Source organism: Pseudophryne corroboree, chromosome 6 (genome assembly GCF_028390025.1).
Source record: "Pseudophryne corroboree isolate aPseCor3 chromosome 6, aPseCor3.hap2, whole genome shotgun sequence".
Taxonomy (NCBI): domain Eukaryota; kingdom Metazoa; phylum Chordata; class Amphibia; order Anura; family Myobatrachidae; genus Pseudophryne; species Pseudophryne corroboree.
The window spans coordinates 76,670,479-76,693,001 of NC_086449.1; the positions used below are offsets into that span (position 1 = coordinate 76,670,479).

The 22,523-nt window shown below is 49.9% G+C and overlaps 1 protein-coding gene across 2 annotated transcripts in view; it reads left to right on the forward strand.

Moving 5' to 3' along the window:
* Positions 1–18,895, forward strand: part of PRKCSH (PRKCSH beta subunit of glucosidase II) — a 32,277-nt gene extending 13,382 nt beyond the window's left edge. Inside the window, exons 5-17 of one of the 2 annotated variants that reach the window (XR_010180479.1) lie at positions 1,914–2,031; positions 2,156–2,285; positions 2,361–2,445; positions 2,877–2,955; positions 4,281–4,367; positions 4,437–4,571; positions 4,676–4,751; positions 4,838–4,907; positions 10,979–11,068; positions 11,162–11,236; positions 16,336–16,435; positions 18,109–18,301; positions 18,587–18,895. Coding sequence is in view for 1 of the 2 variants with exons in the window: in XM_063931225.1 (XP_063787295.1) it covers positions 1,914–2,031; positions 2,156–2,285; positions 2,361–2,445; positions 2,877–2,955; positions 4,281–4,367; positions 4,437–4,571; positions 4,676–4,751; positions 4,838–4,907; positions 10,979–11,068; positions 11,162–11,236; positions 16,336–16,435; positions 18,109–18,249 (1,186 nt within the window). In the remaining variant the exon portion in view is untranslated. The remainder of the gene's footprint in view (positions 1–1,913; positions 2,032–2,155; positions 2,286–2,360; positions 2,446–2,876; positions 2,956–4,280; positions 4,368–4,436; positions 4,572–4,675; positions 4,752–4,837; positions 4,908–10,978; positions 11,069–11,161; positions 11,237–16,335; positions 16,436–18,108; positions 18,302–18,586) is intronic. The other variant, XM_063931225.1, reaches the window with a different exon arrangement.
* Positions 18,896–22,523: the final 3,628 nt, after the last annotated feature.

A 22,523-nucleotide genomic window follows, 5' to 3' on the forward strand; every position in this document is an offset into this window, starting at 1 on the left:
GCCTCAACAAAAAACTGGACAGGTATTGCGCCAGGTCAAGAGATCCGCAGGCAATAGCTGTGGACGCGCTGGTAACGCCTTGGGTGTACCAGTCGGTGTATGTGTTTCCTCCTCTGCCTCTCATACCAAAAATATTGAGAATTATACGGCAAAGAGGCGTAAGAACGATACTAGTGGTTCCGGATTGGCCAAGAAGGACTTGGTACCCGGAACTTCAAGAGATGATCACGGAAGATCCGTGGCCTCTACCTCTAAGGAGGGACTTGCTTCAGCAGGGTCCCTGTCTGTTTCAAGACTTACCGCGGCTGCGTTTGACGGCATGGCGGTTGAACGCCGGATCCTAAAGGAAAAAGGCATGCCGGAAGAAGTCATTCCTACTTTGATTAAAGCAAGGAAGGAAGTAACCGTGCAACATTATCACCGCATTTGGCGAAAATATGTTGCGTGGTGCGAGGATCGGAGTGCTCCGACGGAGGAATTTCAACTGGGTCGATTCCTACATTTCCTGCAATCAGGATTGTCTATGGGTCTCAAATTGGGATCTATTAAGGTTCAAATTTCGGCCCTGTCGATTTTCTTCCAGAAAAAATTGGCTTCAGTCCCTGAAGTCCAGACTTTTGTTAAGGGAGTGCTGCATATACAGCCTCCTGTGGTGCCTCCAGTGGCACCGTGGGATCTCAATGTGGTTTTGGATTTTCTAAAATCTCATTGGTTTGAACCACTAAAAAATGTGGATCTGAAATATCTCACATGGAAAGTGACCATGCTACTAGCCCTGGCTTCGGCCAGGAGAGTGTCAGAACTGGCAGCTTTATCTTACAAAAGCCCATATCTGATTTTCCATTCGGACAGCGCGGAACTGCGGACTCGTCCGCATTTTCTCCCTAAGGTGGTGTCAGCATTTCATCTGAACCAGCCTATTGTAGTGCCTGCGGCTACAAGTGACTTGGAGGACTCCAAGTTACTGGACGTTGTCAGAGCATTGAAAATATATATTGCAAGGACAGCTGGAGTCAGAAAATCTGACTCGTTGTTTATATTGTATGCACCCAACAAGATGGGTGCTCCTGCGTCTAAGCAGACGATTGCTCGTTGGATCTGTAGCACAATCCAACTTGCACATTCTGTGGCAGGCCTGCCACAGCCTAAATCTGTAAAGGCCCACTCCACAAGGAAGGTGGGCTCATCTTGGGCGGCTGCCCGAGGGGTCTCGGCATTACAACTTTGCCGAGCAGCTACGTGGTCAGGGGAGAACACGTTTGTAAAATTTTACAAATTTGATACTCTGGCTAAGGAGGACCTGGAGTTCTCTCATTCGGTGCTGCAGAGTCATCCGCACTCTCCCGCCCGTTTGGGAGCTTTGGTATAATCCCCATGGTCCTTTCAGGAACCCCAGCATCCACTAGGACGATAGAGAAAATAAGAATTTACTTACCGATAATTCTATTTCTCGGAGTCCGTAGTGGATGCTGGGCGCCCATCCCAAGTGCGGATTATCTGCAATAATTGTACATAGTTATTGTTAACTAATTCGGGTTATTGTTGTAGGGAGCCATCTTTCAGAGGCTCCTCTGTTATCATACTGTTAACTGGGTTTAGATCACAAGTTGTACGGTGTGATTGGTGTGGCTGGTATGAGTCTTACCCAGGATTCAAAATTCCTCCCTTATTGTGTACGCTCGTCCGGGCACAGTACCTAACTGAGGCTTGGAGGAGGGTCATAGGGGGAGGAGCCAGTGCACACCACCTGATCGGAAAGCTTTACTTTTTGTGCCCTGTCTCCTGCGGAGCCGCTATTCCCCATGGTCCTTTCAGGAACCCCAGCATCCACTACGGACTCCGAGAAATAGAATTATCGGTAAGTAAATTCTTATTTTTTCTTCTGTGTTTTTAAATCTCTTTTCCTATGTCAGGGAGATGGGTAGGAAGGAGCGGGAGGAGCTGGAGAAGAAGGCCGCCATGGCTCGGGAAGGGATGCTGCTGAAGCACCAGTTTATTGAAGAAGCCAAAAAAGGCAGAGAAGAAAAGCAGGTACTGCAGAGCCCCCATCTGACACCTACAGTCAGGTCTATTCAGGCCATGCGGGAGAGCTTTTAATATGCAAAATACCCTTGGTCTGATTGTTCTTGACGTCTGCGCTGCTTTCCCACTGCAGGCGAAGCTGCAGGAGCTGGTGGAGAAGCGGCAGAACGTGCAGTCCCAGGTGGACCTGCTGCGGGCAGAGAAGGAGGAGGCAGAGAAGCCGGAGCGAGAAGCAAAGGACGCGCACAAGAAAGAGTGGGAAGGTGATGCTCATACAATGTGTGTCTGCGTCCGGTGCTGCTGAGCGCTGGGGTTTATGTAGGCTGTGTACTTTGCAGAACGGAGGGAAGCGGAGAAAGTGGCTTCTGAGAGGAAACGATCCCTGGAAGCTTTTGGGGAGCTGGACCTGGATTCTGATGGAATGTGAGTGGGGCAAAAGTCTGACTTGGGTCTTGCAGTTCTCTTGTGTAAATTCAGATACTCGTTACTGCATCCCTGCTGTCGGTCTGATGTGTATGTCAAAAGTTATGCATGACGATAGAAGCGTTTCTTTGATGGGAGAGTGCTGCCAGATGTGGTCACTGAGTATTACGGGACCTGCCAGATCCAGACTGTCAAAGTGACCTTTTAAAGATGACAATTGAAGTTTTACAATATACCTGTTGCTTGTTCACTGTGGGCTGACCAAACAGACGGCCTATCCGTTCACTAGGAGTCTGTGCCTCACGCCTCAGTCACTTCACTAGTTCATAGTGGCTCATCAGTATTATTGCAGTTAACAAAATAGCCGCTTCCACTGTAAGCAGGTGACAAGCAAACCATGACTGCGTTATAACAATCATCTGCATCCACAGGCTGTCCTCCACAGAGCTGTTCTCTCACCCTGAGCTGGATACGGACGGAGATGGGTTGTTGTCGGACCAAGAAGCCCAGGTAATTCCAGAGACTGGTCTGTTGATCCTTTATCACTATTTTCTGTCACACTGTAGGCAGCCTGTCATGGGTTTAAATCTATATATCTAGAAGTGCGGGAAATGCAGATTCACAGGCTAATAATGTCAGATTCATTTGCAGTGTTCAATTTCACTGTGCTCCACGGTGGCTGTGCCATTGAAACTACTGCAGACCCCAATCGGAACATTTCCCCCAAGCACGAGCCTTCGGCAGGCTGTAACCAGCGTTGCTGTCATGTGACCTACAGAGTTCAGCCAGTAAGCTCCCTTTTGCTAGACTAGGTATTACACTGCCCTCACCTGGCCACTCAATGCCATCCAGCTGTCAAAAATTGTATTTGTCCTAACACAGATGAGCTGTAGATAAGAATCTCGCACAGGGCTGACTGCAGCCCCAGGGATTTCTCCAGAAACATACAATAAAGCCGAGATGATCACTAGATCTGGGTTTTACTGGAGACTTGGTTCTGTTGCATTAGTTTGTCCTTTTGCCATTGCATGGTGTTAAAGTGACACTGTCCCCAAAACTGAGTTCCAACTTTGCTTTTTGAAGTGTCGTTTGTCCACAAAAGATTAACACAACAGTAAAGTCCCTATTTGACAGAGCTGTGGTAACCTGTACGACTCCTGGCTCGAGTCTCAGGCATGCCTTGTCACTGTCCCACGTGCTTCACTATGTACTAAGCATCCCTATTACTAATCCGCTAAGTGCTGTGTACAGTCAGATTCCACTGAGTTCATATAACCGGTTACTACCAGGCCATATCTATAGCTCCTCACTGGCTGCACATAGCGTGTAGGCTGTCTAGGAATATAGTAACGATAAGTACCTGGCTTTTTCCTGCATCTAATGTCCGTGTAGGCAGCTGGTACTTACTACAGTAGCATTAGGTAGGTGGAGTATATCAGGATGACATAAGATGGGGTTTGGCCTGCTCCATATAGCCGCAGTGCCAGCTGGGAAACCAGTGTGAGCGGTAGAGGTCACCTCCTATGTTACTGCACTGAGCTAATAGAACATGTCGGCACTGGTACAGTCGCTGTCCTGCTGCAGGAGGGGCTACGGCTCGTTTTACTCTAAAGTGTTGTCAGTCTTCCCAAGGTTCTCTCCCTTCCGGGCGGTGCTCTAATCATTGTGTCATTGAGGGATCATTTTACTGCTCAAACAAGCAACCTGTTCTGCAGCTTTCCCCTGTGCTTTATGCGACTGCAAAGGTGCAGGGACATCCTCTGGTGTTTACAGGGAATGGTCTCCTTATTACAGAATGTGCACTGAGGTCGTGTTCTTCTCTCTCCTACTCCCAGACTCTGCTTGGTGGATCAAGTGCTGTAGACAGTGCCTACTTCCAGGAGTCTGTCTGGCCCCAGATCAGCGCTAAATACAAATCTGAGGTAAGAGACAAGGCATTGGGATGCGGTGTTGGTACACCGCGCTCGGCGCTAACATGCGTGTGTCTTCAGAGCGAGGCCCCATCACTGCCTCAGGTAGAAGAGGAGACGGACTCCCACCCAGAGAGCCCCCCTGAGGACGATGAGGGTGACGATGGAGAGGAGGGAGACGAGGACGATGAGGAGGAGTCTGATGAAGATCATAGGGTGAGATTAGAAAGCACCTGTTAACTTCTACAATGACATCAGCCATTTTGTTTGAACCAATATTGATAAGCCTGTGTGTGACACATTCCTTTCATTTATTATAGGCTCCACCTGCCAAGCCGCAGACGGAGGAGCCAGAAATGCCGCCGTACGATGAAGCCACCCAAATGCTGATAGATAGTGAGTAAAAACAGTTTACCCACCTATTGCTTAATATCAGTCATATCATGTCTTTCTTATATCACTTTGTAATGTCTCTATTACAGCCGCTCAAGCAGCACGAAACCAGTACGAAGAAGCCGAAAAGTCCTTACGGGAAATCGAGGATACAGTCAGGTATGAAGTAACGTAACAGCTTACTATAGTAACCCAGCTCCTGAGTGTCTTATTATCCCTGTAACATCTTATTACTGTAACCCAGCTCCTGAGTGTCTTATTACCCCTGTAACATCTTATTACAGTAACCCAACTCCTGAGTGTCTTATTACCTCTGTAACATCTTATTACAGTAACCCAACTCCTGAGTGTCTTATTACCCCTGTAACATCTTATTACAGTAACCCAGCTCCTGAGTGTCTTATTACCCCTGTAACATCTTATTACAGTAACCCAGCTCCTGCGTGTCTTATTACCCCTGTAACATCTTATTACAGTAACCCAGCTCCTGAGTGCCTTATTACCTCTGTAACATCTTTTCTCTTACGTCCTAGAGGATGCTGGGGACTTCGTAAGGACCAAGGGGTATAGACGGGCTCCGCAGGAGATATGGGCACTCTAAAGAACTTTTAGTATGGGTGTGCACTGGCTCCTCCCTCTATGCCCCTGCTCCAGACCTCAGTTAAATTCTGTGCCCAGAGGAGAATGGGTGCACTACAGGGGAGCTCTCCTGAGTTTCTCTCATAAAAGAATTTTGTTAGGTTTTTTATTTTCATGGAGCCCTGCTGGCAACAGGCTTCCTGCATCGTGGGACTGAGGGGAGAGAAGCAGACCTACTTAACTGATAGGCTCTGCTTCTTAGGCTACTGGACACCATTAGCTCCAGAGGGATCGGAACGCAGGTCTCCCCCTGCCGTTCGTCTCAGAGCCGCGCCGCCGTCCTCCTCGCAGAGCCGGAAGATAGAAGCCGGGTGAGTATGAGAAGAGAGAAGACTTCAAAGGCGGCAGAAGACTTCAGATCTTCCCTGAGGTAAGCGCGCAGCGATAACGCTGCGCGCCATTTCTCCCACACGTTACACACACGGACAGGCACTGATGGGTGCAGGGCGCAGGGGGGGGCGCCCTGGGCAGCAATATATACTTCTGTTTTGGCATGTTATGACACATATGGGCTGCGGAGTCAGTGGATATGTTCATCCCCCGCCATTAATTGTGAATTTGAGCGGGACTGAAGCCCGCCACTAGAGGGGGCGGAGCTTGGTCGCACAGCACTAACCAGCGCCATTTTCTCCACAGTGTGCTGAAGAGAAGCTGTCTCCCCGGACTCTCCCCTGCAGAACGGTGATACAGGGCTGAAAAAGAGGGGGGGGGGGACACATTTTGGCGCAGTGAGTGTATTACACGATTGACTTAATATAAAAGCGCTAAATCTTGGAATTGTTTCCAGTGTCAGTTGGCGCTGGGTGTGTGCTGGCATACTCTCTCTCTGTCTCTCCAAAAGGCCTTGTTGGGGAACTGTCCCCTTATAGATATATCCCTGTGTGTGTGTGTGTAAGGGTGTCGGTACGCGTGTGTCGACATGTCTGAAGCGGAAGGCTCATCCAAGGAGAAGGTGGAGCAGATGATTGTGGTGTCTCCGTCGGCAACGCCGACTCATGATTGGTATGATATGTGGAATATTTTAAATGCTAATGTGACAAATGGACAAAGCTGAGTCCAAGGAAACCGCGGACTTGACTGAGCCACAGGGCCCGTCAGGGTCTCAAAAGTGTCCCTTATCACAAATAGTAGACACTGATACCGACACGGATTCTGACTCCAGTGTCGACTAAGATGAGGCAAGGTTGCACCCTAAGGTGACCAAAAGTATTCATTATATGATTATGGCAATAAAAGATGTTTTGCATATCACAGATGACCCCTCTGTTCCTGACACGAGGGTACACATGTTTAAGGGGAAGAAACCTGAAGTAACGTTTCCTCCATCTCATGAACTGAACGAATTATTTGAAAAAGCTTGGGAAACTCCAGACAAAAATCTGCAGATTCCCAAGAGGATCCTTATGGCGTATCCTTTTCCAGCAAAGGACAGGGTACGTTGGGAATCCTTGCCCAGGATGGACAAGGCATTAACGCGTCTGTCCAAGAAGGTGGCGCTACCGTCTCCAGACACCGCGGCCCTTAAGGATCCTGCGGATCGTAGACAGGAGACTACCTTAAAGTCTATTTATGCACATACGTGGGCTTTACTCAGACCAGCAATAGCATCGGCATGGGTCTGTAGCGCTGTTGCAGCATGGACAGATATCTTGTTGGCTGACATGGATACCCTGGACAAGGATACAGTTGTCCTGACATTAGGTCACATTAAGGACGCAGTCTTGTATATGAGAGACGCTCAAAGAGACGTGGGCCTGCTTGGTTCTAGAGCCAACGCCATGGCAGTTTCGGCAAGACGAGCTATGTGGACCCGCCAATGGTCTGGTGATGCAGACTCAAAAAAGCGTATGGAGGTTTTACCTTACAAGGGTGAAGTTTTGTTTGGGGATGGTCTCGCGGACCTGGTTTCCACAGCTACCGCGGGTAAATCTACATTTTTGCCTTTTGTTCCCCCACAGCAAAAGAAAACCCCACAATATCAGATGCAGTCCTTTCGGTCGCATAAGTCCAGAAGAGGTCGGGGGTCCTCTTTCCTCGCCAGAGGTAAGGGTAGAGGTAAGAGAACACCTGCTTCGGCTAGTTCCCAGGAGCAGAAGTCCTCCCCGGCTTCTGCTAAATCCACTGCATGACGCTGGGGCTCCACGGAGGGAGTCCGCACCGGTGGGGGCACGTCTTCGACTCTTCAGCCAGGTCTGGGTCCCATCAGGCGTGGATCCTTGGGCGTTGGAAATTGTATCCCAAGGTTACAAACTGGAGTTCGAAGAGGTGCCCCCTCGCCGATTTCTCAAGTCGGCCTTGCCAACCTCTTCCCCCAGAGAGGGGAGTGGTGTTAGATGCAATTCAAAAGCTGTGTCAACAGCAAGTGATTGTCAAGATTCCCCTAGGCCAACAGGGAAAAGGGTACTATTCAACACTGTTTGTGGTACCGAAGCCAGATGGTTCGGTCAGACCAATTTTGAATCTAAAATCCCTAAACCTATACTTGAAAAAGTTCAAATTCAAGATGGAATCACTCCGGACTGTGATATCCAGTCTGGAAGCAGGGGATTTTATGGTGTCGCTGGACGTGAAGGATGCCTACCTTCATATCCCCATATTTCCTCTTCATCAAGAATACCTGCGTTTCGCGGTACAGGACTGTCATTACCAGTTTTAGACGTTGCCGTTTGGGCTTTCCACGGCCCCGAGGATTTTCACCAAGGTAATGGCGGAAATGATGGTGCTCCTGCGCAAGCAGGGTGTCACAATTATCCCGTACGATCTCCTGATAAAGGCGAGATCAAGGGATCAATTGCTGAAAAGCGTGTCACTCTCCCTGAGAGTGTTACATCAACACGGTTGGATTCTCAATCTGCCAAAGTCTCAGTTGCTTCCAACGATTCGACTATCATTCCTAGGCATGATTCTGGACACGGAACAGAAGAGGGTTTTTCTACCGATAGGAAAAGCCCAGGACATCCAGAACATGGTCTGCTAAAACCAAAAACAGTGTCTGTTCATCAATGCACTCGAGTTCTGGGAAAAATGATGGCAGCCTACGAGGCCATCCCCTTCGGCAGGTTCCATGCGAGGACGTTTCAGTGGGACCTTCTCGACAAATGGTCGGGGTCCCATCTACACCTTCATCAAAAGATAAGCCTGTCCCCCAGGGCCAGGGTGTCTCTCCTGTGGTGGCTGCAGAGTGCTCACCTTCTAGAGGGTCGCAGGTTTGGCATTCAAGACTGGGTTCTGGTGACCACGGACGCGAGCCTCCGAGGATGGGGAGCAGTCACAAAAGGAAGAAATTTTCAGGGGATATGGTCAAGCCAGGAGGCTTGTCTACACATCAACGTACTGGAATTGAGGGCCATATACAACTGCCTACAACAAGCAGAATATCTTCTTCGCGACCTACCGGTTCTGATTCAATCAGACAACGTCACAGCCGTGGCTCATGTAAACCGCCAAGGCGGGACAAGGAGCAGAGTGGCAATGGCAGAAGCCACCAGAATTCTGCGCTGGGCAGAAAATCATGTAAGCGTTCTGTCAGCAGTCTTCATACCCGGAGTGGACAACTGGGAAGCAGACTTCCTCAGCAGACACTATCTCCATCCAGGAGAGTGGGGACTTCATCAAGAGGTCTTTGCAGAGATAGCAAGTCTTTGGGGACTTCCTCAAATAGACATGATGGCGTCACGCCTCAACAAAAAGCTTCGGAGGTATTGTGCCAGGTCAAGGGATCCTCAGGCAGTAGCGCTAGACGCCCTAGTTGACACCATGGGTGTTTCAGTTGGTCTATGTGTTCCCTCCTCTACCTCTCATCTCAAAAGTGTTGAGAATCATAAGACGAAACAGTGTACAAGCAATACTCGTGGTTCCAGATTGGCCTCGAAGGGCCTGGTATTCGGATCTTCAAGAAATTCTCACAGAAGATCCGTGGCCTCTTACTCTCAGGGAAGACCTGTTACAGCAGGGGCCTTGCATGTTCCAAGACTTAACGCGGTTGCGTTTGATGGCATGGCGGTTGAACACCGAATCCTAGCAGAGAGATATTCCGGAGGAAGTTATCCCTACTCTGATAAAGGCTAGGAAGGAAGTAACGGCGAAGCATTATCACCGTATCTGGAGGAAGTATGTATCTTAGTGTGAAACCAAGAATGCTCCTACGGAAGATTTCCATCTGGGCCGTTTTCTCCACTTCCTACAGACGGGAGTCGATATGGGCCTAAAATTAGGCTCCATTAAGGTACAGATTTCGGCCCTATCTATATTTTTTCAAAAGGAATTGGCTTCTCTCCCAGAAGTCCAAACTTTCGTAAAGGGAGTGCTGCACATCCAGCCTCCTTTTGTGCCACCAGTGGCACCATGGGACCTTAACGTGGTGTTACAGTTCCTTAAATCACACTGGTTTGAACCTCTTCAAATGGTGGAATTAAAATTTCTCAACTGGAAGGTGGTTATGTTATTAGCCTTGGCATCTGCACGGCGGGTGTCAGAGTTGGCGGCCTTGTCTCACAAGAGCCCCTACTTGATTTTTCATGTGGATAGGGCAGAGTTGAGGACTCGTCCTCAATTTCTGCCTAAGGTGGTCTCTTCTTTTCATATGAACCAACCTATTGTGGTGCCTGTGGCTACGGGTGACTTGGAGGATTCAAAGTCCCTGGATGTGGTCAGGGCCTTAAAGTTACGTAGCCAGGACGGCTAGGGTTAGGAAAACAGAGGCTCTTGTTTGTCCTGTATGCAGCCAACAAGATTGGCGCGCCTGCTTCTAAACAGACTATTGCTCGCTGGATCTGTAACACGATTCAGCAGGCTCATTCTATGGCTGGATTGCCGGTACCAAATTCGGTAAAGGCCCATTCCACTAGGAAGGTGGGCTCTTCTTGGGCGGCTGCCCGAGGCGTCTCGGCATTACAGCTCTCTCGGCATCAGGCATCTCTGCCGAGCAGCTACTTGGTCGGGTTCAAACACTTTTGCAAAATTATACAAGTTTGATACCCTGGCTGATGAGGACCTCGCGTTTGCTCAATCGGTGCTGCAGAGTCATCCGCACTCTCCCGCCCGGTTTGGAGCTTTGGTATAAACCCCATGGTCCTTACGGAGTCCCCAGCATCCTCTTGGACGTAAGAGAAAATAAGATTTTAAACCTACCGATAAATCTTTTTCTCCTAGTCCGTAGAGGATGCTGGGCGCCCGTCCCAGTGCGGACTAAATCTGCAAGACTTGTATATAGTTGTTGCTTACATAAGTGTTATGTTACAGTTGGAATCTGTCTTTGACTGATACTGTTTTTTCGTTCATACTGTTAACTGGTTGCGTATATTCTAAGTTATATGGTATGATTGGTGTGGGCTGGTATAAATCCTTTCCTCATATTGTCCATCTCCTCTGGGCACAGTTTCTCAAACTGAGGTCTGGAGGAGGAGCCAGTGCACACCCATACTAAAAGTTCTTTGTAGTGCCCATATCTCCTGCGGAGCCTGTCTATACCCCATGGTCCTTACGGAGTCCCCAGCATCCTCTACGGACTAGGAGAAGAAAAAGATTTACCGGTATGTTTAAAATCTTATTACACTCTTTATTAATCCTCCTTTCATGTTCTGTGTATTTAGGAGTCTGGAGAAAGAGATATCGCTGGATTTTGGGACACATGGAGAATTCTCCTATCTCTATGGGCAGTGTTATGAGCTTTCCACCAGCGAGTGAGTATAGTGCTGTGGGGACTGTGCTGGATGGTGGTCTTGGGAATAACATGGCTGCATTAATTATCTGATTCTGCTGTTCTGCCGCCCCAGGTACATTTATCGCTTGTGTCCATTCAATCGTGTGACTCAGAAACCGAAAGTTGGAGGATCAGAAACTAACCTGGGGTGAGTGCTCAGGTCTCAGGGTTATGTAGTGTAGTGAGTCACACAGTGATGCGCTGCTGCAGGATATAGAGTCTCCTCTCTTCAGCTGTTGTAGCCAAGTGGTGCAGCGTGTGATGCTCTGCCACTGAGGATGAGCCCTGCAGAGTTGTGACTGGTAGATGCAGTGTGTGATGCTCTGCCACTGAGGATGAGCCCTGCTGAGTTGTGACTGGTAGATGCAGCGTGTGATGCTCTGCAGAGCTGTGACTGGTAGATGCAGTGTGGGATGCTCTGACATTGGTGATGAGCGTTGCGGAGCTGTGACTGGTAGATGCAGTGTGTGTGCTCTGACACTGAGGATGAGCCCTGCGGAGCTGTGACTGGTAGATGCAGCGTGTGATGCCCTGCCCTGATGATGATCCCTGCGGAGCTGTGACTGGTAGATGCTTTGACACTGATGAGCCCTGCGGAGCTGTGACTGGTAGATGCAGCGTGTGATGCTCTGACACTGATGATGAGCCCTGTGGAGCTGTGACTGGTAGATGCAGTGTGTGATGCTCTGACACTGATGATGAGCCCTGTGGAGCTGTGACTTGTAGATGCAGTGTGTGATGCACTGGTGATGAGCGTTGCGGAGCTGTGACTGGTAGATGCAGTGTGTGATGCACTGATGATGAGCCCTGCGGTGCTGTGACTGGTAGATGCAGCGTGTGATGCTCTGACATTGGTGATGAGCGTTGCGGAGCTGTGACTGGTAGATGCAGTGTGTGATGCACTGGTGATGAGCGTTGCAGAGCTGTGACTGGTACATGCAGTGTGTGATGCACTGATGATGAGCCCTGCGGTGCTGTGACTGGTAGATGCAGCGTGTGATGCTCTGACATTGGTGATGAGCGTTGTGGAGCTGTGACTGGTAGATGCAGCGTGTGATGCACTGGTGATGAGCGTTGCGGAGCTGTGACTGGTAGATGCAGTGTGTGATGCTCTGACACTGAGGATGAGCCCTGCGGAGCTGTGACTGGTAGATGCAGTGTGTGATGCTTTGACACTGAGGATGAGCCCTGCGGAGCTGTGACTGGTAGATGCAGTGTGTGATGCTCTGACACTGATGAGCCCTGCGGAGCTGTGACTGGTAGATGCAGTGTGTGATGCACTGATGATGAGCCCTGCGGTGCTGTGACTGGTAGATGCAGCGTGTGATGCTCTGACACTGAGGATGAGCCCTGCGGAGCTGTGACTGGTAGATGCAGTGTGTGATGCTCTGACACTGAGGATGAGCCCTGCGGAGCTGTGACTGGTAGATGCAGTGTGTGATGCTCTGATGATGAGCGTTGCGGAGCTGTGACTGGTAGATGCAGTGTGTGATGCACTGATGATGAGCCCTGCGGTGCTGTGACTGGTAGATGCAGCGTGTGATGCTCTGACATTGGTGATGAGCGTTGTGGAGCTGTGACTGGTAGATGCAGCGTGTGATGCACTGGTGATGAGCGTTGCGGAGCTGTGACTGGTAGATGCAGTGTGTGATGCACTGGTGATGAGCGTTGCAGAGCTGTGACTGGTACATGCAGTGTGTGATGCACTGATGATGAGCCCTGCGGTGCTGTGACTGGTAGATGCAGCGTGTGATGCTCTGACATTGGTGATGAGCGTTGTGGAGCTGTGACTGGTAGATGCAGCGTGTGATGCACTGGTGATGAGCGTTGCGGAGCTGTGACTGGTAGATGCAGTGTGTGATGCTCTGACACTGAGGATGAGCCCTGCGGAGCTGTGACTGGTAGATGCAGTGTGTGATGCTTTGACACTGAGGATGAGCCCTGCGGAGCTGTGACTGGTAGATGCAGTGTGTGATGCTCTGACACTGATGAGCCCTACGGAGCTGTGACTGGTAGATGCAGTGTGTGATGCTCTGACACTGATGAGCCCTGCGGAGCTGTGACTGGTAGATGCAGTGTGTGATGCTCTGACACTGAGGTTGAGCCCTGCGGAGCTGTGACTGGTAGATGCAGTGTGTGATGCACTGATGATGAGCGTTGCGGAGCTGTGACTGGTAGATGCAGTGTGTGATGCACTGATGATGAGCCCTGCGGTGCTGTGACTGGTAGATGCAGCGTGTGATGCTCTGACATTGGTGATGAGCGTTGTGGAGCTGTGACTGGTAGATGCAGCGTGTGATGCACTGGTGATGAGCGTTGCGGAGCTGTGACTGGTAGATGCAGTGTGTGATGCACTGGTGATGAGCGTTGCGGAGCTGTGACTGGTAGATGCAGTGTGTGATGCACTGATGATGAGCCCTGCGGTGCTGTGACTGGTAGATGCAGCGTGTGATGCTCTGACATTGGTGATGAGCGTTGTGGAGCTGTGACTGGTAGATGCAGCGTGTGATGCACTGGTGATGAGCGTTGCGGAGCTGTGACTGGTAGATGCAGTGTGTGATGCACTGGTGATGAGCGTTGCGGAGCTGTGACTGGTAGATGCAGTGTGTGATGCACTGATGATGAGCCCTGCGGTGCTGTGACTGGTAGATGCAGCGTGTGATGCTCTGACATTGGTGATGAGCGTTGTGGAGCTGTGACTGGTAGATGCAGCGTGTGATGCACTGGTGATGAGCGTTGCGGAGCTGTGACTGGTAGATGCAGTGTGTGATGCTCTGACACTGATGAGCCCTGCGGAGCTGTGACTGGTAGATGCAGTGTGTGATGCTCTGACACTGATGAGCCCTGCGGAGCTGTGACTGGTAGATGCAGTGTGTGATGCTCTGACACTGATGAGCCCTGCGGAGCTGTGACTGGTAGATGCAGTGTGTGATGCTCTGACACTGATGAGCCCTGCGGAGCTGTGACTGGTAGATGCAGTGTGTGATGCTCTGACACTGAGGATGAGCCCTGCGGAGCTGTGACTGGTAGATGCAGTGTGTGATGCTCTGACACTGAGGATGAGCCCTGCGGAGCTGTGACTGGTAGATGCAGTGTGTGATGCTCTGACACTGAGGATGAGCCCTGCGGAGCTGTGACTGGTAGATGCAGTGTGTGATGCTCTGACACTGAGGATGAGCCCTGCGGAGCTGTGACTGGTAGATGCAGCGTGTGATGCTCTGACACTGAGGATGAGCCCTGCGGAGCTGTGACTGGTAGATGCAGTGTGTGATGCTCTGACACTGAGGATGAGCCCTGCGGAGCTGTGACTGGTAGATGCAGTGTGTGATGCTCTGACACTGAGGATGAGCCCTGCGGAGTTGTGACTGGTAGATGCAGTGTGTGATGCTCTGACACTGAGGATGAGCCCTGCGGAGCTGTGACTGGTAGATGCAGTGTGTGATGCTCTGACACTGAGGATGAGCCCTGCGGAGCTGTGACTGGTAGATGCAGTGTGTGATGCACTGATGATGAGCCCTGCGGTGCTGTGACTGGTAGATGCAGCGTGTGATGCTCTGACATTGGTGATGAGCGTTGTGGAGCTGTGACTGGTAGATGCAGCGTGTGATGCACTGGTGATGAGCGTTGCGGAGCTGTGACTGGTAGATGCAGTGTGTGATGCACTGGTGATGAGCGTTGCAGAGCTGTGACTGGTACATGCAGTGTGTGATGCACTGATGAGCCCTGCGGTGCTGTGACTGGTAGATGCAGCGTGTGATGCTCTGACATTGGTGATGAGCGTTGTGGAGCTGTGACTGGTAGATGCAGCGTGTGATGCACTGGTGATGAGCGTTGCGGAGCTGTGACTAGTAGATGCAGTGTGTGATGCTCTGACACTGAGGATGAGCCCTGCGGAGCTGTGACTGGTAGATGCAGTGTGTGATGCTTTGACACTGAGGATGAGCCCTGCGGAGCTGTGACTGGTAGATGCAGTGTGTGATGCTCTGACACTGATGAGCCCTACGGAGCTGTGACTGGTAGATGCAGTGTGTGATGCTCTGACACTGATGAGCCCTGCGGAGCTGTGACTGGTAGATGCAGTGTGTGATGCTCTGACACTGATGAGCCCTGCGGAGCTGTGACTGGTAGATGCAGTGTGTGATGCTCTGACACTGAGGTTGAGCCCTGCGGAGCTGTGACTGGTAGATGCAGTGTGTGATGCACTGATGATGAGCGTTGCGGAGCTGTGACTGGTAGATGCAGTGTGTGATGCACTGATGATGAGCCCTGCGGTGCTGTGACTGGTAGATGCAGCGTGTGATGCTCTGACATTGGTGATGAGCGTTGTGGAGCTGTGACTGGTAGATGCAGCGTGTGATGCACTGGTGATGAGCGTTGCGGAGCTGTGACTGGTAGATGCAGTGTGTGATGCTCTGACACTGAGGATGAGCCCTGCGGAGCTGTGACTGGTAGATGCAGTGTGTGATGCTCTGACACTGAGGATGAGCCCTGCGGAGCTGTGACTGGTAGATGCAGTGTGTGATGCTCTGACACTGAGGATGAGCCCTGCGGAGCTGTGACTGGTAGATACAGTGTGTGATGCTCTGACACTGAGGATGAGCCCTGCGGAGTTGTGACTGGTAGATGCAGCGTGTGATGCTCTGACACGGAGGATGAGCCCTGCGGAGCTGTGACTGGTAGATGCAGTGTGTGATGCTCTGACACTGAGTATGAGCCCTGCGGAGCTGTGACTGGTAGATACAGTGTGTGATGCTCTGACACTGAGGATGAGCCCTGCGGAGTTGTGACTGGTAGATGCAGCGTGTGATGCTCTGACACGGAGGATGAGCCCTGCGGAGTTGTGACTGGTAGATGCAGCGTGTGATGCTCTGACACGGAGGATGAGCCCTGCGGAGCTGTGACTGGTAGATGCAGTGTGTGATGCTCTGACACTGATGAGCCCTGCGGAGCTGTGACTGGTAGATGCAGTGTGTGATGCTCTGACACTGATGAGCCCTGCGGAGCTGTGACTGGTAGATGCAGTGTGTGATGCTCTGACACTGAGGATGAGCCCTGCGGAGCTGTGACTGGTAGATGCAGCGTGTGATGCTCTGACACTGATGAGCCCTGCGGAGCTGTGACTGGTAGATGCAGCGTGTGATGCTCTGACACTGATGAGCCCTGCGGAGCTGTGACTGGTAGATGCAGTGTGTGAGCTGCTTCTGGATTGTGCTCGAATTATATTTTCATTACCCTTCTTATCCGCAGGTTATGGGCGTCCTGGGCCGGACCAGAACATGACAAATTTAGTGTAATGAAGTATGACCAGGGAACTACCTGTTGGCAGGGACCAAACCGCTCCACACAGGTGGGTGCCACACATTGCCTATAGAATGCCTCCGTACACAGCCCAACACGTGGGCATAAAGCAGGGCTCACTCGCCCATCTATGGACATGTCCCTACAATGTTTCTTGGCTATGTGACATGGGGTCTGTCCCTCCCACCACAGGGTGACACAGACGGGTGTCGATCTCAAAACAAACTCTGAACTGTCCTTTGCTCCCCACATTCAATCTGTCTCAAGATCATGTTACATACATGTAAGGAACATATCCAGAATACGACCATATCTTACACAAGACACAGCAAAAACTCTAATCCATGCTCTCATCATCTCCCGCATTGATTATTGTAATAGTCTCCTGACCGGTCTTCCCAAACATAGGCTCTCACCACTACAATCCATTCTGAATGCAGCGGCGAGGCTAATCTTCCTCGCTAGACGTTCATCGCCTGCAGATCCGCTCTGTCAGTCCCTCCATTGGTTACCGGTATTCTACCGTATTAAATATAAAATACTTTTACTGACATACAAGTCTATTAACCAAACTGCACCAATGTACATCTCCACACTCATCTCAAAATATCTCCCTACCCGACCTCTGCACAAGATCTGCGTCTCTCATCCACACGTATTACTTGTTCACACACAAAATTACAGGACTTTATCCAGGCTTCACCCACTCTGTGGAATGCCCTCCCACACACAATAAGACTTGCCTCTAGTCTCCTCCAAACCTTTAAACGTTCCCTGAAAACTCACCTCTTCAGACAAGCCTATCAAATTCCAGACCCACCCACATAACCTTCAGTGCTTCCCTCTCTAATTACATCCTCTCTGTACAGTACACATAACATCACATATCTTGTCTTTCTTTACTCTCACACCCTCCTGACACTTGGCCAGCATTGCTGGGTGATCATTTCATACAACCCATTAAGAACCTAGCAATCTGGCAGGACCATTATGCAATAGGTAGCATCTATCCTTGTGTAAGTTTGCGAGCAGGGCCTTCCTACCTCTGTCTGTTTTTCCCCAGTTTTGTTCTATTACTGTTCTAATTGTAAAGCGCAACGGAATATGCTTCGCTATATAAGAAACTTAATAAATAAATGTGGGGTGCACACGTCATGCAGTTCTCACATGTCACCACATGGTGGCATAGTTTCTCCTGTAGTTGTCTCTATGATTTGGTGGGTATCCGGACTCCAGGTCGACAGCACAAAGGTCGACACACCTTAGGTCGATGCCAATTGGTCGACACACCTTAGGTCGACATGGACAAGTTCGACAGGAACAAGGTCGACATGGAAAAAGGTCGACATGAGTTTTTCACGATTTTTTTCTTTTTTTGAACCTTTTCATACTTAACGATCCACGTGGACTACGATTGGAACGGTAAAGTGTGCCGAGCGAAGCGGTAGCGGAGCGAAGGCACCATGCCCGAAGCATGGCGAGCGAAGCGGTGCACTAATTGGGGTTCCCGGTCACTCTACGAAGAAAACGACACCAAAAAAACAAACTCATGTCGACCTTTTTCCATGTCGACCTTTTGTCCATATCGACCTTTTGTCCATGTCGACCTAAGGTGTGTCGACCTAAGGTTTGTCGACCTTTGTGCTGTCGACCCTCAGTCCCAGACCCGATTTGGTGACGGCAGTTGTTATGGATGTGAGTTTCCTACCTCTGTGTCTGCAGGTGAAGCTGTTCTGTGGGAAAGAGACGGTCGTCACCTCTACATCAGAGCCCAGTCGCTGCGAGTACCTTATGGAGTTCTTTACCCCAGCCGCCTGTCAGCAGCCCAGTGACATCCCGCAGGAGGAGCATGACGAGCTGTGACCTCAGGTGCTGTACTACTTCTTCAGTTCCGTGCTAGTAATCGCAGATAAAGGTGATTATTCTGGCCGTGAGGCTTCTGAGCTTCTGTTTGTTATTGGTAATCTGACCTCCCAATTTTTTATTTTTGCTTATTGGTGTATCGGACACCGTGCTGTTATCTCTATAGGTTTGTGTAACTGATGGAGGCGTTGCCTTCTCTGCCTGCTCTGTCATACTTGCCATTATTTCAGGGCTTTATCACCCCCCCAGTGACGCTGGGCGCGTGCCCCCCCCCCCCAGTGACGCTGGGCGCGTGCCCTTCCCCCTGAGTTTTTACTATCTGTCTTATTCCCTACAGCTGTGCTTACAGAACCCCAAGGGAACAAGAAAAGCTGTGACCATTGGATGAATCCCAGTCAGCCAGTGGCCTCCTTCCTCCAAACCTCATTCCACCCCCGTCATCTCGGTTCCTGATTCCTGCAGTAAAGGGCAGCGGTGACCAGGAGACACATTCCAGCATCTGCACCAAGCTCTACGCCTCCGCCGTCGTGTCCTATGTACAGAGGCATTTCAGTGAATACACTGTCCCCAGTGGCTGCTACGTTCTTGTTAGTGGAGTAAATTAAGATTGTCCTGTGTTCAGTGCAATTAAAGACCACTAAACCAACGCCCTGTGTTATATGTTGTCTATGTTCAAAGTTCTGGAGCCTGTCTGAGCTCTGCGAAAATCCCTCTATTATGTTCATGGTGTCTGTATTTTATCATCCTGTAAGCGCCTTGATTCCTTTTGGAGAAAATCACTGTATAAAGAAAATTATCATAGTACAATTAAGTAAACCACTCCTATGTGAGGGCCTACGTGAATAGTTATTGGAGAACACTATGCTGATGAGGGAAGGAGTTATCCTATGCACAGCAGACTTCCTGTGTGCAAAGATCCTCCATTGAGCTAATCTGGTTTATAGGGGACAGTTTGGGAATGTTAGGTGTTGTATGTAAATATAGAGTAATTCTTATGTCTTGGATGTGTGCTATGGATACCTCCATTCCTGTTAATGCTCTGTAGGAAAAGACATGAACCAGGCCTGGCCAACCTGTGGCTCTCCAGGTGTTGTGGAACTACACGTCTCAGCATGCCACAGTTTTACCATTAGGGAATGCTAAAACTGCAGCAGAGCATGCTGGGATGTGTGGCTTCACAGCAGCTGGAGAGCCACGGGTTGGCCAGGCCTGAACAACACAATAAGGGGTATATTGACTAAAGTGCAGGTTTTTAGAAGTCCATCTCCTGCTGCTGGGGAGGGGTGTTGTGCAGCATTTATCAAGTGTTGTGGTGCAGTCTGCCGCAAAGGAACCTGGAATGCATTGTGTACGAAATCCCAGCTGTCAGAATCCAGATGTATGCCTAACCCTAACCAGCCCGTCCCCTCCCCCGCAGCCTAACCGTTCTGTCCTTCCCTCGTCTGCCAAATACCAAATTACTGACCCATGTCACTTAATGGTGTTTGGCTGGATTGAGTTAATCTTTATTTCTCTGACGTCCTAAGTGGATGCTGGGGACTCCGTCAGGACCATGGGGAATAGCGGCTCCGCAGGAGACAGGGCACAAAAGTAAAAGCTTTAGGATCAGGTGGTGTGCACTGGCTCCTCCCCCTATGACCCTCCCTCCTCCAAGCCTCAGTTAGATTTTTGTGCCCGGCCGAGAAGGGTGCAATCTAGGTGGCTCTCCTAAAGAGCTGCTTAGAGTAAAAGTTTTGTTAGGTTTTTTATTTTCAGTGAGTCCTGCTGGCAACAGGCTCACTGCAACGAGGGACTTAGGGGAGAAGAAGTGAACTCACCTGCGTGCAGGATGGATTGGCTTCTTAGGCTACTGGACACTAGCTCCAGAGGGACGATCACAGGTACAGCCTGGATGGGTCACCGGAGCCGCGCCGCCGACCCCCTTGCAGATGCTGAAGAGAGAAGAGGAGAATTTTTTCACACTGCGCTCACCCCCGGTTTTAGATTTGCATGTATCTAACCTGGTGTAATAAATGGTGAGATGCTTAATTGATTATCAAAGTGATATTTATTTTAATAACAATAAATAATAGTCCCGAATACTATGATTGCAATCTATTTGGCTGTGTAAAGCCTTCTTACTAGTTGTGCATAAGCATGCTTGATTCTAGGTATAATGATGAAGTCCATAAACAGTGAAAATATGAATACAGAAATGAATTGAAAAAATGGAAAAATGAAATGAAAAAAAAAATGAAAACAATGAAAAAAATGATGAAAAAAATGTAAAAAATGAAATGAAAAAATGAATGAATGAAAAAACGAAGAAAAAATGAAAATGGAGAAAAGTGTCTATTTGATATAATTCAAACCGCGGCGTCCCGCTGGTGTGAACTGAGTGCACTTGTTTAAAATGACATTCTGCTACTGACAATTATACAGCAGTGGAAGGTGTGTGAGAATGAAAGGGGACTCTGGACTGGTCTGCCTCCCCCTGCTTCTGCCGCCGTCACTGTGACTGTGTTCTGTCACAGGTCGGAGGCTTGTCCGCCTGGGTTCGGTGCCTGTCTTGGAGGGGGAGATGCACGCACTGCGACCACTCTCAGAGTGGTTCGTTGCCGCACTTCCCCCACCTACAGAGACTCACCTCAGATCTCCTTCTCCCTTGCTGGATGTGTCAGCGGCAGGCTGTCTCCTCGATGCTTGGCCGTCGTCCGTGATCTGCAGACACTTCCTGGTCTTCAGTCACGTGACCGGGTTCCGTCTCTTGTTCCGCTCCTTCTGTTCGGTCGTGCAGCTGTTGTGGATGGTGTAGGGAAATGCTCCAACGCGTTTCGGCCCTTAGGGGCCTTCCTCTGGGAGAAAGAGTGTATGAGAGAAGAGGTCCAGAAATCGGCGGCTGAAGACTTCTCAGTCTTCATGAGGTAGCGCACAGCACTGCAGCTGTGCGCCATTGCTCTCAGCACACTTCACACCAACGGTCACTGAGAGTGCAGGGCGCTTGGGGGGGCGCCCTGGGCAGCAATGAAAGTACCTATGCTGGCTAAAAATACATCACATATAGCCCCTGGGGCTATATGGATGTATTTAACCCCTGCCAGGTTGTCAGAAAAAAGGGAGAAGAAGCCCGCCGAAAAGGGGGCGGGGCCTATTCTCCTCAGCACACAGCGCCATTTTCCTACACAGCTCCGCTGCTAGGAAGGCTCCCAGGCTCTCCCCTGCACTGCACTACAGAAACAGGGTTAAAACAGAGAGGGGGGGCACTAATTTGGCGATATTATTATATATTAAGATGCTATAAGGGAAAACACTTCTATAAGGTTGTCCCTGTATAATATAGCGTTTTGGTGTGTGCTGGCAAACTCTCCCTCTGTCTCCCCAAAGGGCTAGTGGGGTCCTGTCCTCTATCAGAGCATTCCCTGTGTGTGTGCTGTGTGTCGGTACGTGTGTGTCGACATGTATGAGGACGATGTTGGTGAGGAGGTGGAGCAATTGCCTGTAATGGTGATGTCACTCTCTAGGGAGTCGACACCGGAATGGATGGCTTATTTAGGGAATTACGTGATAATGTCAACACGCTGCAAGGTCGGTTGACGACATGAGACGGCCGGCAAACCAATTAGTACCTGTCCAGGCGTCTCAAACACCGTCAGGGGCTTTAAAACGCCCATTTACCTCAGTCGGTCGACACGGACACTGACTCCAGTGTCGACGGTGAAGAAACAAACGTATTTTCCATTTGGGCCACACGTTACATGTTAAGGGCAATGAAGGAGGTGTTACATATTTCTGATGATACAAGTACCACAAAAGAGGGTATTATGTGGGGTGTGAAAAAACTGCCTGTAGTTTTTCCTGAATCAGATAAATTAAATGAAGTGTGTGATGATGCGTGGGTTTCCCCCGATAGAAAATTATTGGCGTTATACCCTTTCCCGCCAGAAGTTAGGGCGCGTTGGGAAACACCCCTTAGGGTGGATAAGGCGCTCACACGCTTATCAAAACAAGTGGCGTTACCGTCTCCAGATACGGCCGCCCTCAAGGAGCCAGCTGATAGGAGGCTGGAAAATATCATCTTAGTTACACGTGTCAGCAAGCAGTATGGGGAGTTGTTCTGGAATAGGTCCTGCGCAGGTAAGGGTTTATTTCATGTCCTCTTCCGTGTGACATTACCGCACTGCCCAGCTACACTCATCACCATCTTTTCCAGTAGACGCAGTGAGCAGAATCACAGACTGACTTAAAATCCAACATAAATTCTATTCTCACCACAGGCAGTTTATAGGCAAATGCAG